Raw genomic sequence first — 16,682 nt, 5'->3', positions numbered from 1 at the left:
CGCTGCTGGATCGGTCCGTCGGGGCATTGTAGACCTGCTGAGGCTGTAGAGTCCGCCTGCGGGTAGGATGGATTAGGGCAACACATAGCAACCTCTGACGACCTCACATCTCCTCTCTCCATCTCTCTCTCCCTCTCTTTTTCTCTCCCTCTCTCTCTCTCTCTCTAACTCCTCAGCTCAACTTGCGGCCAACGATTGGCTGCCACGTGCCGCCTCTCCACTCTCCCCCTCGGTGCCCGGCTTGCGCTCTCCCGCCGTCTCTAGACGTTTCACGGGACCACAGCGCCCGGAACTCTGTCCATGATCCTGTGGAGCACACCTGCGGGGGTTGGGGTGGGGTAGGACAACACATACAACCACTGGCACACACACTACAGTACCGGCATTCTCGTCAACGCAACTCACAGACACTACTGAACTCAGATGGCAAACTTATGAACTGACTGTTAACTCAACTCTGGCCTACAATAACAGCTCGCTACAGTGAACTATAATTTACTACTACAAGAACTTAATAGTCTACGACTACGACTCAGCGGAACCCCGCAACACCTTATCTCACGTGAACGTCATCGTCATCATACTAACCCCGGGAGTAACACCCATCTGTCCTACCAGCTGACGGCTTTCATGTGCCCGGCCATTCCCGCTACCCGGCAATGACCGCCCGATGTCTGGCTTTCCCAGGCACACTACAACCTCAGCTCCCCCCCCCCCTACTGGCCTGCGCTCTCAGTTATCAATCTATACGCTAGTAGCGGTATACTAGTATTATAAAACATGTTACACAGCCAAACTAAACTATCCTGAATAATGTCACAGCTAGGTTTGACGGACACCTGGGGAGACACCCAGTCAAAACTCTTAAAAACACTCACTCATCCCCACAAGCCAACCGTGAAAGTTGGATAGCCTTCGGAAAGAAGAACGAACAGGAACGGTTCCTACTGGACAGATGTCTTCCCGACAAAAAGTGCACTGTTCAACGCTACTCTACTCTACTCTACTCTACTCTACTCTACTCTACTCTACTCTACTCTACTCTACTCTACTCTACTCTACTCTATAAAAACATTTAACACGGGCAAAGATCTTCCTCTATGCCAGCCTGGCCGGCCCCGGGAGCACACCAAACCGTACACGTGGCTCCCCGTCCCGCGGCTTTCCTCCACATCCGCCCACTGGGCAGCCACCGCTCCGAGCATGACAACACACAAACATCTTCCTCCTTCTGACCACACTAAATTACAGAAATGATGACAGAACTACAAGAGCTATCTCGACATCTTTAAAGACTAAAAACAATATGCAAGACCGGTGCCTATAGTGTGCCAATGGATGGTAGTGCAGTCCCACCTACCTCCGGCGCCCGCCCCCCGGCTCGCCTCCGGCGCGCACCCGTCCACGTGGCCCCGCTCTTCTCCCTTCTGCCACGTCGACTCCTTTCCTCAGAGCTGTAGCTTCTTCTTCTTCCTACATTGCTCCAGTGTTCTGTCCGCCTGTCCGCAGATGAAGATGCTCGTCACGTACAGGATCAGTTGGTCCACCCCAGCCGTACTACCAAAATGTCACATCGGGGTATTAAAAGTGACGATGCTGAGTCGAGAAAGTTGTATAAGATATCCTTTATTGCGGCACAACACGACCTTCCCTGACAGTGTCTTCTGGTCATCTCCCCTCTCCCACGGTGTAAGCCGTCTTATAACCCCCCTGGTACATCTGGTAGTAATCTACAATCTAAAGATAGAAGTCCAGGAGACCGACCCTAGCAACAAGAGACATCTGTGTCCCCAAAGACAATCTGTGTATCGGTAGCCTGTGAACCGCCCCGTGACAAGAGGGTGGCACTAACTTGAGTGTTGCGATTAATCTAATTGCCCATAAATCGATCAAGAAATAATCAACTTCAAACCAGCTTGTACCTGCAACCATTGTCCGATGTTGTAGAACGTTGGTGACCAGCCGCCCCACCCAACCACAAGTTGTCTCAGACGCCCGTAGTAGGACGGTCGAAAAATGGCGTTACTGGATGCAGTGATGCTGGCATCAGGTATGGCACCAGACTCCACCCCAAGCGGATCCTGACAGACTGGGACGAACATAAATTATTTCATATGGTATGACTGCTTTATTGGCCTTCAAAGTAAAACAGTCTTACAGAATCCCGAAAATGGACATAACTAATTCGGCGAACCAAACGTCTATAGCAGTATATCTGTGTCAACACTGTGGATACGAAGTACTAGTAGATACGTGAATGTTTTGGTCAATTCACGACATCAATTCGCATGTGAAATGAAATACGTGACGCTTGACCGGGACAACTCATACTGTGTTCTAAACTTAAAACATTGTCAACCTTTTCCTTGACACATAGGAATGTACCATAAGTTATCTGAAAGTTAATGAGTTACAGGATACATCTGTATCGATATTATAGTCTAGAGGTACCTGGACAAGGCGCCACAATTGGGCATTGTTGTGTCTCCTGAGCAGGTCCGTCACAGTCTGCCCCACCGTTCGATGGTGCAGGGTTGATGCAGGTTCTGTCCCGAGTCTCCGTCCCGACTCCACACGTCACGCTGCAGCTAGACCATGGGCCCCAGTCGGACCAACCACCGTCAACTGTAAGGAGACAGAATAAGATTGAAGGTATTCAGGAAAAAAAGAACCTTCGAAATTTTAAAGGAGTTCTATAGACATCGCTGGTTGTATTTCTGTATAGTGGAAAAAACAGTCGGACCAACCACCGCCAGTCGGACCAACCACCGTCAACTGCGGTTATAGCGACAGAAACTACATAGTCATTATTAACATCGCTTTAGAATTTTCGTACCCTAGGTGTGCACGAGATGTATGATAGTCATGCGAGTTGTACAAAATAATCTGACGACGTGCATGTTTACGAATTAACAGGTTTGGAGATTTCTACTTTATTCAAGTAGAAATTTGTGATAGAAGAGGTGGATTGTTCATTCCTCGACAAAGACTGGAGGTACGTTTTATTCATACGTTACGTGCTGATACGTTATGGTAAAAATAATGTAGTACGTAAAACGGTTCGGGATCTATACGGCGGTACCATCACGTTCTAGGTTTATACGTTACCAGTGGTAGAAATACTTCTTTCATTGTTCTGCAGTATTGCAGAATGTGGAAATTTTTGTTGAATTTGGTGTCTAACATTAAAAACATCCCAGATAATTTTATGTAAATTTTACAATTAAAATGTATAATTTATGCTAATTTGATGACGTCATTGGCTAAAATTCAAGATGACGGAGATATCATTAGAACAGGTATATACATGTTATTTTCCTTAAAATTTCATCAAAACTTCCATTTCTTTTTACTAAAAAGGTTCATATGAACGTCTTTAGTCTGTTTACAATGTATTTTATGCTTTATCCTGAAATAAAAACTATTTTTGAAAATTCAAGAATGATGATCCAAAATGGCGGAAAACTTAAATATGCATGCACCGGTGTTTGTATGGGCAACATAAGACTTAATACACCCTAATATTCTCTCATAAACACTTTTGGTAAAGTTATGTTGTATACCATTTAGTTTAGGGAATAACCTATCTAGACGGTTTTGGCCAATAAAATCACATTAATGACATATTACGTCATAACGGCATAAAAATTGTAGATATGATAAATTTTACTAGTACACTCGAGTTCTGATGGGGGGGGGGGGTCAAATGGATGTGGGCCGCTTCCTTATTCTTTTTATGTGCCCTCTGAGAGATTCCTTAACGATTTCCAAACGGCCCTATCTTGGACATCGTTAAAATCATACTAGACACTTTATTCTGACTCTACAAGATATATTACCACGCCAAAACCAAAAGAACATCTGTTTAAAATACCTCCACTACCTCATGCACCTTGATCTACATTCGAAACTACATATCGAACTTAAAAGGGCCACTTCAAAACCTTAGGAAGCCACTGGAATGCTCAAATTTGAACCTAACCTTCTTTTTCCACACTACAAACTTCCTAGACAAAAATGTTAAATAACATCCACAACCATAAAGGTTATCCCGTCTGGTAATTTTTCGATGAAAACCATACCAGATACTTACTTACTGCCCAAAACATCTATGTCCCACTCAAAAATCAAGACCATAGCATGTTCACAGCACGAGATATCATACACATGTACCCCACTGCAGTACCTTACAAAACCGCTAGAGTAAACCCAAATTGACAATGACCTTCCTTTTACCAACCTCATGCTACCTACCAAATATCATAAAGATATTACTACATCCCAAGTTATACCCGATTACAAAATCAGCAATCCCCTATGTATGGTTTACGTAAACACAAAACCTTCTTACGAAGGTAATTACTTACTGACACAGCTTGCATGAACTGACGGAATGAATTGCCACTGACTGTCGTCCCACAGCTGCCACTGGGACCTAATCTGGTCAGGCGTCGTGGCGGAGTCCTTGACATGAGCGTTGCCGAAGTCGCGTCCGATCGTGGGACCTACGAGCCACAGCTTGTAGTCTTCGACGAAGAAGAGAAAGAACTGGCTGTCTGTGTCACTAACGTAGACAGGTCTGCCGCCACTGGTCTGGTCTGTTCTGGTGTAGGTCGTTATGCTGGGATGTCGGACGTTGGCATCGCCTTGCAGACTGACCCTTGTACAGATTGTAGCACATCCTACCGATTGTGGAACTACAACGCCAGCTGGGACGTCATCTGAAACGAACGAAAATAAAAACGAAGACTTTGAATAAAAAATTTTCGCAAGCGTAAGTGGGAGGTTGGAAAAAGATTCCAGGGGCACCAGGATTGGAAAGGAAAAGAAATTGGAAATCTTTCGGCTAGGTTAGGCTATGTTTATTTGATTGATATGGATGACATCCCCGCGCGCATGAATTTTCGTCCAAAGAAAAAAGAAAGTTTTTTAGTCATGCTTTAAATTGTACAAAGCAGCTGCAAGGGAGCAAATATCTGTCGTAAATTGCAAAACAAAAATGTTGGAACACGACACTTATGTTATAGAACGCCAAAATCAATTCCAACAGGAAAAGAAGAAAAGGTGAAGAAATGAAAAAAGAGTGTATAATTCCCTTTGTGTTAATCATTTGTACAGCCTTAATGACCACGTCGATTTCATAATGAAGGCAACACTTTTTTTGCTAAACTTTCTCTTGCACGCTCGCATTGAGTTTTGGGGTTTGCAGAGGGTGTCATTCATATAATCAAATCAACATGGTCTTGCAAACGATGTACAAATGTAAATTGAAATAGCTTTTAAATCTAGCTCCGTGTATACATGTTATCCCCCTGGTTAAATAAATAAAAACAAACAAACAAACAAACATGTGATACAAAATTATGTTAAAAATGTAAATGAAACGTTGACGGATATATTCTACATATGATCCCCAAATATGGTAGGTCCTACCAACCAGAGCAGGCGATCTTTACATCCGGGTTCTCTACCCACTCCTGGCCGTTCCACAGAAGAAATGTCCCGGTGATCTCGTCAGCGTACAGGTGGGAGTCTCTGACGCGCACGTCCCTGTTCCCAACCTGCGACCCCACCCTCCACTCAAGGATACTGTCGCCCGTGTAATACAGGTAGTTGCAGACGACACTGCTGTAATACACGGGTCGGCCCTCGTGAGTGTCTCCCGTCATGGTGTAGGACGTCATCCTAGAGCTCTGTACCGTGTGGGAGCCGTACAGGACAACCGTAGGGCATCCTGACATGGACAGACAGTTACACATGTGAGAAGTGAAGAAAATGAGTGAGGCAACATGTTGATAAATTTCCATGAAAAAAGGCCAAGAACTTCAGAGCTCATAATGTAGCTCAAGGAGTTAACATAAACTCACCAAGTTCGCTGGTGAAGTCAACACACCCTGGGCAGTCGCAAAAGTCTGTCCCAGATCCACAATATCCATTTGCAGAGCAGCACGGGAACTGGCCGTGCGGGTTACACTCGCCAGGTGTCGCTCCTGGAGCTGGGAAGAGAGAGCCACAGCGGCCATCGGTCCTCCACTTCTGGGTGTCTGGAAATGTGGGAAAATAAACTTCCCGGTTTGTTTCACTTAGATACTAAAATACTTCACAATGTTCACCTTGTCTTAATAAAAATGTAGGGTACTTTATTTCGTCAATACCTACATTACGTCAATATCAGTTGTTTACTCATATTGCAAGCACGGCGCTGCAAATATTTGCAACACTCACCACAATTATAGAGCGTGTTGATCTTCTCGATGTCTCCTGCACTCATGCCGTCTCTCTGTCCCATAGTGCCGGTGAATGGGAAAAGCGCCCTGATAGTTGGCTGCCCGTTAACGCTAAATAACGTGTTGCCGTAGTGCATGACGGAACCATAGTCATACGGCAGATCAAGTGTACTGCTCTCGTCCTCCGTGCGCTTGTTAAAGTTGTGCTTTTCGTCTGCCAGAAAATAAATAAAACAAGGTTTGCAATAAATATGATTGCCATGGCGACGGTTTCTAGTTTGCTATTTAGGCTATTTATCTGCTGATTAATTTGCCATGTGATATGGTTCTGGTTCTTGTCGATGTCTGGATGCTTGTTTAGTAAGATTTTTTCCCTCTGTTGTCGACAGACAATTGTTATCTCCACATGCACGGACATTACAGAAATTAATGTGTTATAGCTAAAATTCTTGAAGTGGGCACATAATTAATATTAGGCTTGCCCCGGAGGCGTCGCCAAAAAGCGAATTATTCTACAAAAGGACTAATTTTCAACTACCTCTCTCACACGGAAACCCCATTTCTGAACCTCGAAGGTACAAAGCCAATTGCCTAGTTAGTACATTTCTAAATTACTACTAATATTAGCCGATGAAACATCAGGGACTGATCAAATCTGTAACCTTTAAAAGCTAAGAGCACCTCCAATAAAACTCTTTACGACGAAGAAAAATTGTGAGTAGAGTAGACTCACCCTTTATGATGTTATTCCAAAGAATTTCGACCCAGGTGTCCCTGTCCGGCCGTGAATGTTCGTGCCAGAAGCCCACAGCGTGCATCAGTTCGTGAACGATGACTCCATTCTGCACACAGGTTGTACGGAGACTCTCGTTTTTACCGATACTCACGTTCTGAGCACCTTCATGCCTCTGACCAATAAATGACCAGCATCTACAAAGCATAGAACATCTTTAACTTCGGCAGAAGGTTATGCCATGCATTCGGTTTGGCTATGGTGGGCTGACTGTAGATCTAAGAGGGGTATAAATCGGTTTATGTCATGGATGGATGGTCAAAATTTATCCACGCATGTTTAAAGTTGATTTTTGGACATTGCTTGCAGCCGAGTAGTTGAATCTTACCCCTTTAGTCGTTGGATATGTAGGTAGTCCTTCTCGCTATTTCTCTGTACGAATCGTACACACGTATGTTGATGGAACTCTTCCATGGCACTTCGGATAAGTGACACCTCAGATGCAGCTGGACAATCAAAAATGCATTTTTATGTTTCAACAACTAGTTATACAAAGGATATATTCAAGTATTTGCCTGTTGTGTTATCTATGCCACCCCTACAAAATAAAAGTAACTACATGTCAGTTGGCCAAACTTTCCCAAGCTAATGTTTCTGACTCAGGGAGAAGAAATGTTGCTTCTGTGAGCGTTACTTCAGTATCCCATGTGGCCTTGTACTGAGAACACAACATGGACTTACAGTAATCACCCTGCCTGATGACGTATGGGATCTCCTTATAATCCCACAACAGGGCTGGGTCTTTGAGGGCATTACGAGAGTTCTAAAATGAGAGGGTGAAAATGATTGTTACGTCTGACTCGACTAAACAAAATCAGACATACAGATTTCCATTAATACATACATTACACAAAACACTCCAATAATGGGGAGTTAATTACATACAAAGTTTACTCTTAGTATTAGAAGAATACATGGTTATTATTTACTGCATACACTTTCAAGTTTTTCATGTTTGATTTTGTTTGTTTCTGAGGCAAAACTCTGTATGAAAGTACATGTAATGCATACCGGCGGTCCGTGGTACTTAATGTCTGCCTCAAACAGATGGAGACCTGTGGAAAAAAAGTCGTGATTAGTATCATCAACACATGATTTATGGGTGAACCAGAGAAAGATAAAATTAAGCAATTTCAAATACTAGTAGCAGTAATTCACGCCCTTGATGTGACTAAGGAAGGACTATATATATGTTTAGTAGACATAAGTTAAACATGAAGTTCTTACCTTTGTTTATTTCAATGATGTTATCCATCGCCACCCGACCAGATCCGTGCGCCGGATCCCCTTTACCTTCAAAAATAGATACAATTTATGATTCTCCTTATTCTATGACATCATTTTATGGCATCACAGTTATGTCATAAAATGATGTCAAGCATATTTAAACTATCCGCCATCTTGAATCGTCAATCTTGAAAATACTTATTTTTCAAGACAAAGCCTAAAATATTGTAGGGATAGACTAAAAGTTCAAATCAACCTTTAATGTAAAATATTGAAGTTGTGATGACATTTTCAGGAAAATAGCCGGAATGTACGAGAATTAATGATATGGTCCACCATCTTGGATTTTGACCAATGAGTCATCAAATTATGTATAGATTTTGCATAGATTATGCACACATTATGCATAAATTATGCATTATGTATTTATAGAAGTTACATAAAATTACATAAGATGTTATTTATGTTATAAAGCATGTGCAACCTAACATAAAAGCCTAAAAAGGTTATTATTTCTTCAAAAAATACTAAATTTTTGCCAAAAAATGCCTGTCAGAAACCCGTTGCCATGGCAACACGAAATACTATTAACTTATCACACTGATATGAAAATGTTGCCAACAATATTCTAAGAAAAGTCACCTAGTTTGGTGGCGTTAGTGAGAGCCGTTAGACGAAATGGGAGGAGTAGGAGAAACACGTGAGAAAACAGCATACCCATGGTACGGACGAAAAAAATCAATACATTTTATCCGCACTACTTATAGGAAGTAACTTAAAGTGTACCTTTTCCAGCCACCTCCTTTGCCGTCGTAGCTATCAGCACCAGAACCATCCACCTGCTAAACCCTGATGTACACAGGGCCGCCATCGTGTCAGCGTGCACCATCTAGACACACATCGGCAATAATATAAGACACTTTGGGTTTGAAACATATTGACAACAGATAAGGAATTTATATACAGTTGTACATAAAGAAGTTAGTGACCTAACCCATAATATAAAATAATCTGTAATGACAAAAATGTCCTGCGAAGGTTTGCCTGGTAGTGTGATAGAGATTGCCTGGCAGTTACTTGATAGGGATAGTTGTAACTGAGTCACATAATCATTGGCAAGAAAATACTATCTGCAACTTTCAGTTCCTGAAAAACTAACCTCGTGGTCAAATTTCAATTTTTCAAACTGCCCTGTTAAACTTTTATCAATGTGTCTAATTGTAAAAGTGTCAACCTCACAACTGAATTAGCTTGAATAGTAACAGAGCCAACACACGTGCCTGAAATCAACTCAGAAGAGTATGTAAATACAGCCTCCTATTTAAATTACGAAAGTCGCAGTACTTATCACAGTCTTGTATCAATAATATATTGTCTTGATAATGCTACCCTGCACTACTTAGTTGTCTCCAAAGGTGGCACTGCAAGAACATGATTAATAGTGCGGTTAAGAGTGTCATTGGTGTTTTCAATCAGCTGCAGGCGTCGATACTTGTCCAACAACTTTTGCTTGACCTTGAGATCCGTCTGCAACCCTACTTGTTCGCGTGTACACGTTTACTCAAACACTCCCCTATGCAACAACATCCTGTCTTTGTGTGCACTAAAACATGTATGAAAATTCCGCTCATTGGCTCAAAAACATTCCTTTCCACCTTTGTGTGTACCCAAAACGTCAAATGATGATCATCAATCTGACGAAGAAGTTTTAACGTGCCGACAACAGAAATCAGACAGTGGATGGCTGAATGTCACAAACGCTATGTATATACATTGATTACTTGTATTCCTCTTGTTTTGAGCATGTTGATCGTACGAATTGTCGCCTTGAAGTGAGTGTGCAAGTGAGGAATGCCTTGTTGACAATAGTGGTTTGTCTGCTAAGAATGGACCATGACACGCGGGCACCAAACGTACTTAACGCGCTGGAATTTAAAACCTATGAATAAATTACTGTAGGCTAGTCTTTTTCACGAAGAGCCATCAAAGTTCCCAAACAAATGTAAACTGCAAAGAATTGCAATAAAAAACCTCGCTGGATCTTCCGGTTCACTGCACAATCTCGATTTTACACGTATTTCAGTACTACGCAAACACCATGATTGATAAAATATGATAAAGACAAACTGCACAGAACTTGTTAGAAGTTGTGCTTTCTCTGCTACCGTGCCCGTCCTGCGAAAGAAATGGCAAATTTCTGGCACTGCCTCAAAATTTGTCTTCACAATAGCCATCAGCGATCGTGGAGTGTCAATTTTGACAGGTTTAATAATGCCGGTTGCCCGCATAATTATGTCTTTTGTTGTGCAAGATATTTTTGTCGCTTACTTGACCCTTTCTGCCCCTTCCCGCATTGCAGAATGCACTTAAGCGAGAGGTAATTACGGTACAAATATAGGTCTACCTATGGCTCTCTAAAACTAAAAGTACATTTAGGGAGTATTAAACCTTTATATTAGAATCTGACATTAAAATCATTACTAAGAAATTTTAAAGACTAAACTGAAACATCATGGCAAGCAGGGGAGTGAGTTGGGCGGCAAAATGTCCATACCATCGACATTTTTCACCCAGGGTGAGACAAAACAGTTACACCCTCTTCAAAACGCCACGGAAACCTTGTGAGCTGTACAACGTTATGTCATAAGTATATCAAGATCTTTGCTAGAAACTTCAGGCTTTCAACCGGTTTTACACAGCGACTTTGAAACTAGACCATTAAAGTCATGATACTGTATGGGCAAATAGCCTAGTCTGGGCTGTGTTAACATACGCTTTGGTCGGGCGCAGACCACATCAAAGCACCAGAGTTTTAAAAACCATCCATGTCAAATTTAACCTGAAAAGAAATCATGATTTCATATGGACGGAAATCCCGACGTCTCGGACTTGGCTGGACGATGTGACAAACACACACTCTTTCCCATAGATAAGGAGCGACAAAACAGCTAACACTTTTGCAGAATGCGTTAAAAATCACCACCGGGGTTGTATTAGCAGTGGTAAAGTTTCATGAAAAAGTAAAACACAGACTAGGCAAAAACAGCCAGAAAGATACGGTAACAACTCTTGATCGGTCACCTAAAAGGTAGCAAATCTGACAAAGCGTTTCCAGCATTTTTAGTTGTTCAATTTATGTAATGGAATACTTTCAGATTTGTTTTGCAATGGAATGGAAAATGACACAAAATAGGTACTTACAGGTATGTTGACCGATGTCCGTGAAGCGAAGGCGATTTGTGTCTGCTCACTATCCAATCCCCAACTTTATAGAAGAACTGGGTGCTCGCATATATATACCTTACTATTAATAGATTTGCTTAAACGTCGATGTGATTGGTCAAATGTTGTGGTGTGAGCCACTGTTCTAATGATAGTAGGTCATACCAACTATTTTGTTGTACAGGACGAAAGCTTGCCATTGACAAGAAATAGTCATATTTGTACCTGTAGACTCACTCAGTGTAACCCACAAGGCAAACAAAATTTTACGATGTCATATTCCTTGTTACAAAGCTGTGATTAGATTAGTTTTTCATAATGACTGTGCATATTTCTATGCTATCAATCATGTTATTGACGGCGGTTTGAATGTGTTAATTCAAAGCAGTCAAGCGTGCGACTTGAACGATTATCCACACGCATTCGGCACGACGCCTGTGTGCAACCGACGGACGTAATTTTGACAAATTTAAGATTTATGGCCGTCCAGGTATCTCCGTGCCACCCGGCGTCAGCACGGAGTAATTAGCCAGTTTGCCACGGTGAATCAACGATTGTGGTTGGCCACATGCGGTGTGGTGTGAGCAGAGCGTAATTGGCCAATTAGCTGGGGGAGGCGAAGTCAGGTAGTATACAGGCTTAATCTCCAAGCAGATCATACGGTGGCAAAGTGAAAGGCAGAAATCAATGGCCAGAGGAGTGGCTATTGTCCACCAATGGCTAATGGACACTCCTCTGGAAAATGGGCACTGCCTTACCACCGTATGATCTGCTTGGAGATTACACAGGCTAGCTCTTCGGCTACAGGGTCAACAAGTTCCCAAGGCCATTCTACCGCAGACCCCATTCAGTTCAAATCAGGCCAATTTGCACACAGGAAAACTTCGTCATGTATCTATTGAATCCACTGTTGATTATGGTCTAACTCAGGAGATGACCCATGTTCTGGCCTTGATGACAGCCTGGTATACAGCCTAGAAGGCAAAAGGCGTAATCTCATTGACAATAAAAACACAGGTATCGCTTCCATTTGCAACTATACTATGTGGAACACACAGTTCCAAACTCAAACTGTGTATGAGCTGGTCAATTGTACAGGTTAACTGTATATATCAATGACTATGAGGTCCTTATATGGAGGTGGTCAGCAGCACAGAATTGACTGTGTATCAGTGGCCATGTCGTCTTTATGTAGAGGTGGTCACTAGTACAGGTTTGACTGTATATCAATGGCCATGTGGTCCTTATGTAGAGGTGGTCACTAGTACAGGTTTGACTGTATATCAATGGCCATGTGGTCCTTATGTAGAGGTGGTCACTAGTACAGGTTTGACTGTATATCAATGGCCATGTGGTCCTTATGTAGAGGTGATCACTAGTACAGGTTTGACTGTATATCAATGGCCATGTGGTCCTTATGTAGAGGTGGTCACGTGTACAGGTTAACTGTGTATGGTTGATGCAATCAGCGTTTATTGTGGCGTGAGTCACATTTCTATTAGTAATAGTGTATACCACTTCTTCTGTTGTGCAGGGCGTACAAGTAAGCTGCGTGCACGTGGTGTGGTGCGAAAGTGAAGTAACAAAAATGTAACATTGTCGTATTCCTGTTACAAAGTTGCGATTAGCTTTTTTATTGTGTACATATCCACGCTATTAATCATGCTAAGTATGACGGTTTGAATGTGTTAATTCAAAGCAGTCAAGCGTACGACTTGAATGATTATCCACACGCTGTCGACGCGACGCCTGTGTGCAACCGACGGACGTGAAATGTTAACTATGACAGATTTAAGATTGATGGCTGACCAGGTATCACCGTACCATACGGCGTCAGTACGGAGTAATTAGCCAATTTACGACGGTGAATCAAATAGTTTTAATCCCGTTTCGAGTATTTCTGTTGTACGAATTTTAGTCAGTATGCAAATTAGAATGACTTGATAACAATGGTACTCTGTTTGCCAAGACTGGCGCCGTGATTCGTGAGCGCCAAACGAGCTGTAAGATAACTCTGCCCCAGGACAGGTTGTCTGTATTTTGCCTCTTCCCTGCCAAACAAGTGCAACTTAGGCCACACAAACACAACTTTGTGCATAGCACCCGAACGCGAACATTTCTGATCAGTTTCCTCCCCAACATTCACTTTTCAATTTTCATAGGGATTCTCAACGATACATGGCAAACTTATAATGCACGCATCCAAGTTATAGCTAGCCTCGATTTGACTTTGAATGAAAAAGGAAGATTACAGCGCGCATAAAGGTTAGCTTGTTATAGTTCATTTATTCTCAACAATAAAGAAAGGAAGGGCTCGTGTTTGAAGCCTATGATCAAATTAAAAAAGGTCATTTCTTTGACAAAACTCCATCGAGGTGCCCACAGAAATACAAAAGGAAACTAATCTACCTTAAGTGAGTGTCAAATCTCAGGCTTTGACCGTACAATCAATGAAAAAGTACGACGTCTGAAGCGTGTCGTAATTACTGGGCATTACTAGTGGGGCGGCCATATACATGTACGACGTCGGAGTTGTCACCGTGTTTTCAAAACCAGTCTTTTTTAAGTCAAACTTCAAGAAAAAAAGTAACGGAACTAACATAATCTCATGGATACGTTCTACACAGGACAGAGGCTTTGACCGCGACACTGGCGAAAAATCTCGACGTCTCAGACGAAACGATATGACAAGCTGTGCGGTGGGGCGGTGAAACGTGCGATTAAAACAGGTAAACACAGGGTTGCCTTTAGCTTCGGCAAAACATCATAAAAACGTATAGCAAGAAACCTCGGCTCGGACCTCTAAATAAGCAGACACAGCAGTAATCCCTGACTGCCATCCCAAAAGTTCTGAATACGAGTCACTTTTTCGGAATTTTCAGCCGTAGAAAAGATACGGAAAGTTGTCAGTCAGTTGTAAGTTAAATAGTGCAGGTGCAATAAAATAGAAAAACGGACAAAGACCGGTACTTACTGGTTCAGTGTTGTTGGTGAAGCCAAGTTGGTCTATGCCAGCTCGCTGTCCGCTCTCCAACTTTATAGTACTCAGGTATATATAGCATACTATTTTTAGATTGTCGAAAACGTCATTCAAATCAACGATTGTGATTGGTCCAATGTGATGGTGTGACACCGAATAAAAATCCAAGTTAGTTTACTGGTTGGTAAAAGTGCGTAAAAATCACTGATCGTGCAGTGAAGCCAATTCCGGTGGCAACAAAGTGTCTAGGTTGTCACAACTCCCCTGCCACACAAACAACTACTCTCCAGCATATTCTACTTCTTCTTCCCCTATCGGATCAGTGGCATTTTGCTTGAGTTCCTCCCCCCCCCATTGCACAGTTGTTTTCGCCCCTTCGAGACACGTGAGGTGAAGGACAGTAACCTTACAAAGGATGTCTTCTTTTTGTTTCAGCCTGGCCTTGAAGTATTAAAGCACAATCAAGCCATTCACAAGTGTAAAAGGCGATAGGGGAGGGGCAGATTATCACTGTACTAAAACGTTATGCATCTTAAGTACTTCAGAAAATGTTACGTTGCGAAGGAACTGAAAATGGGTGATCGGTGACATTTTGCTTGAGTTCCTCCCGCCCATTAAACAGCTGTTTTCTCCCCTTCAGGACATGTGAGGTGAAGGACACACACATTGTGTCGTCCCGTAATGGACATGATGACAAATCGTTTCCTTGTCGCGTTTCCTTGTGACACTTGGCGCCTGCACAGACACCTGTCAGTGAACTAAAGATTCTCGATACAAATCGTTTCCTTGTCGCATTTCCTTGTGGCACCTGGCACCTACATGTACACAGACACCTGAACTAAAGATGAGTGGATCATCACAATGATTCTCTGAAGATGAAGCCATTGATGACGTTGGCCTTAACTCAGAGTTTAATGTAGAGCTTTTCTGGGTGAACTGATTTCCCGATATCTGGAATTGGTCTCAATAAAACGCGCCCTCTAATCACGCCGATCAATGACCAAAGTAAACTCAATCATGGATGGCAATTCTGTACTGTCTTATCAAGGAAAATGGTTCCCAGCCACACATTCAAGAAATTCGCAGTTGTTTATTATTAAGGGAGAGGGGCACTGTAGTAAATACTGGTAGTCGGCAAGAGGCGTGTCGGCCACTTGTTGGGTGACATCAAAATTATTGGCACAGCAAGTACATTTTGGGGGTATTTACTTGTCATGCTGAACATTGCAAGAGGAAGCTTGGTAACGTTTTCTGCAATACTTTAGATCCAGAAGTAACTATTTAAAGTACGGTGAAAATGACGCCTCCCCCAGAACCTTTCACATTTTAACAGCTTAATTGTGCTTGAATGCTTAATAACCAGGCTGCAACAATAAAAAAGGCATCCTTTGTAGACTATGTTTCACCTCATATGTTCCAAAGGAAAAGAAACAACTGGGCAATGTGCCACACGCATGTCTGCAACCGACAGACCTAAAATGTTAGCTATGACAGATTTGAGATTGATGGTTGGTTGCCCAGGTATCTCCGTACCAGCCGGCGCCAGTACGGAGTAATTAGCCAGTCATCACAGTGAATCAACGATTGTGGTTCTCTTCGGCTCCAGGGTCAAAAAGTTCCCAAGGCCATTCTACCGCAGACCCCATTCAGTTCAAATCAGGCAGATTTGCACACAGGAAAACTTCATGTTTCTCCTTAATCTACTGTTGATTACGGCCTAACTCAGGAGCTGACCCATGTACTGGGCCAGTGCGGCTTAGCCAGTTAGCCACGGGGAATCATACGATTGGGGCTGTTCGAATGCGACGTGGTCACAGTGTGAGACAGGGCGTAATTGGCCAATTAGCTGGGGAACACCTAGTATACAGGCTAGCTCCTCGGCTCCAGGGTTCCCAAGGTCATTTTACCGCAGACCGCCTCCCCCTTTAGTTAGATATGCTTTGATTCATCCACTGCTATACCCACCTGCTGCTCAGGGTCTCTTGACCATGAAGTGTTTTTCTTTATTGTTTCTCTCTTACACAAACACACATTGGCATGACATGCACAGATGTGCTTATCCTGAATTACGTGAGCTCGTAACAACAATTTGTCACAACTATGTACCAAAAAGGTATGATACTAACTCTCTCTCTCTTTCTCTCTCTCTCTATATATTATATATTTCTCTCTCCCCCCCCTCTCTCTCTCTCTATATATATATAAACTATACAGAGAGAGAGAGAGAGAGAAT

General features: G+C 42.6%; 1 protein-coding gene across 1 annotated transcript; it reads right to left on the bottom strand.

Annotated features, from left to right (window-relative positions):
• Positions 1 to 1,448: 1,448 nt before the first annotated feature.
• On the bottom strand, positions 1,449 to 9,118 carry LOC109478390 (zinc metalloproteinase nas-31-like). Its single transcript, XM_019779919.1, has 11 exons — positions 9,034 to 9,118; positions 8,032 to 8,075; positions 7,702 to 7,783; positions 7,349 to 7,466; positions 6,961 to 7,157; positions 6,226 to 6,441; positions 5,868 to 6,044; positions 5,438 to 5,734; positions 4,368 to 4,721; positions 1,972 to 2,089; positions 1,449 to 1,557 (listed from the first exon to the last, which is right to left on the bottom strand). Exons 1-11 carry the CDS (start codon positions 9,116 to 9,118, stop codon positions 1,449 to 1,451), a joined length of 1,797 nt encoding a protein of 598 aa, XP_019635478.1.
• Positions 9,119 to 16,682: the final 7,564 nt, after the last annotated feature.

This window comes from Branchiostoma belcheri, unplaced genomic scaffold, assembly GCF_001625305.1.
Source record: "Branchiostoma belcheri isolate BF01 breed outbred unplaced genomic scaffold, Haploidv18h27 scaffold435, whole genome shotgun sequence".
In the NCBI taxonomy this organism is placed as follows: domain Eukaryota; kingdom Metazoa; phylum Chordata; class Leptocardii; order Amphioxiformes; family Branchiostomatidae; genus Branchiostoma; species Branchiostoma belcheri.
Note: the sequence above shows the minus strand (reverse complement) of the source record. Positions and strands in the feature narration are given on the sequence as shown.

Coding starts and splice junctions, on each gene's coding strand:
- LOC109478390 (XM_019779919.1), bottom strand. CDS start 9,118: ATGGCGGCCCTGTGTACATCAGGGTTTAGCAGGTGGATGGTTCTGGTG. Junction 7,158..7,348: donor CATATCCAACGACTAAAGGG/GTAAGATTCAAC, acceptor TATGCTTTGTAG/ATGCTGGTCATTTATTGGTC. Junction 2,090..4,367: donor AGTTCATGCAAGCTGTGTCA/GTAAGTAATTAC, acceptor TGTTCGTCCCAG/TCTGTCAGGATCCGCTTGGG.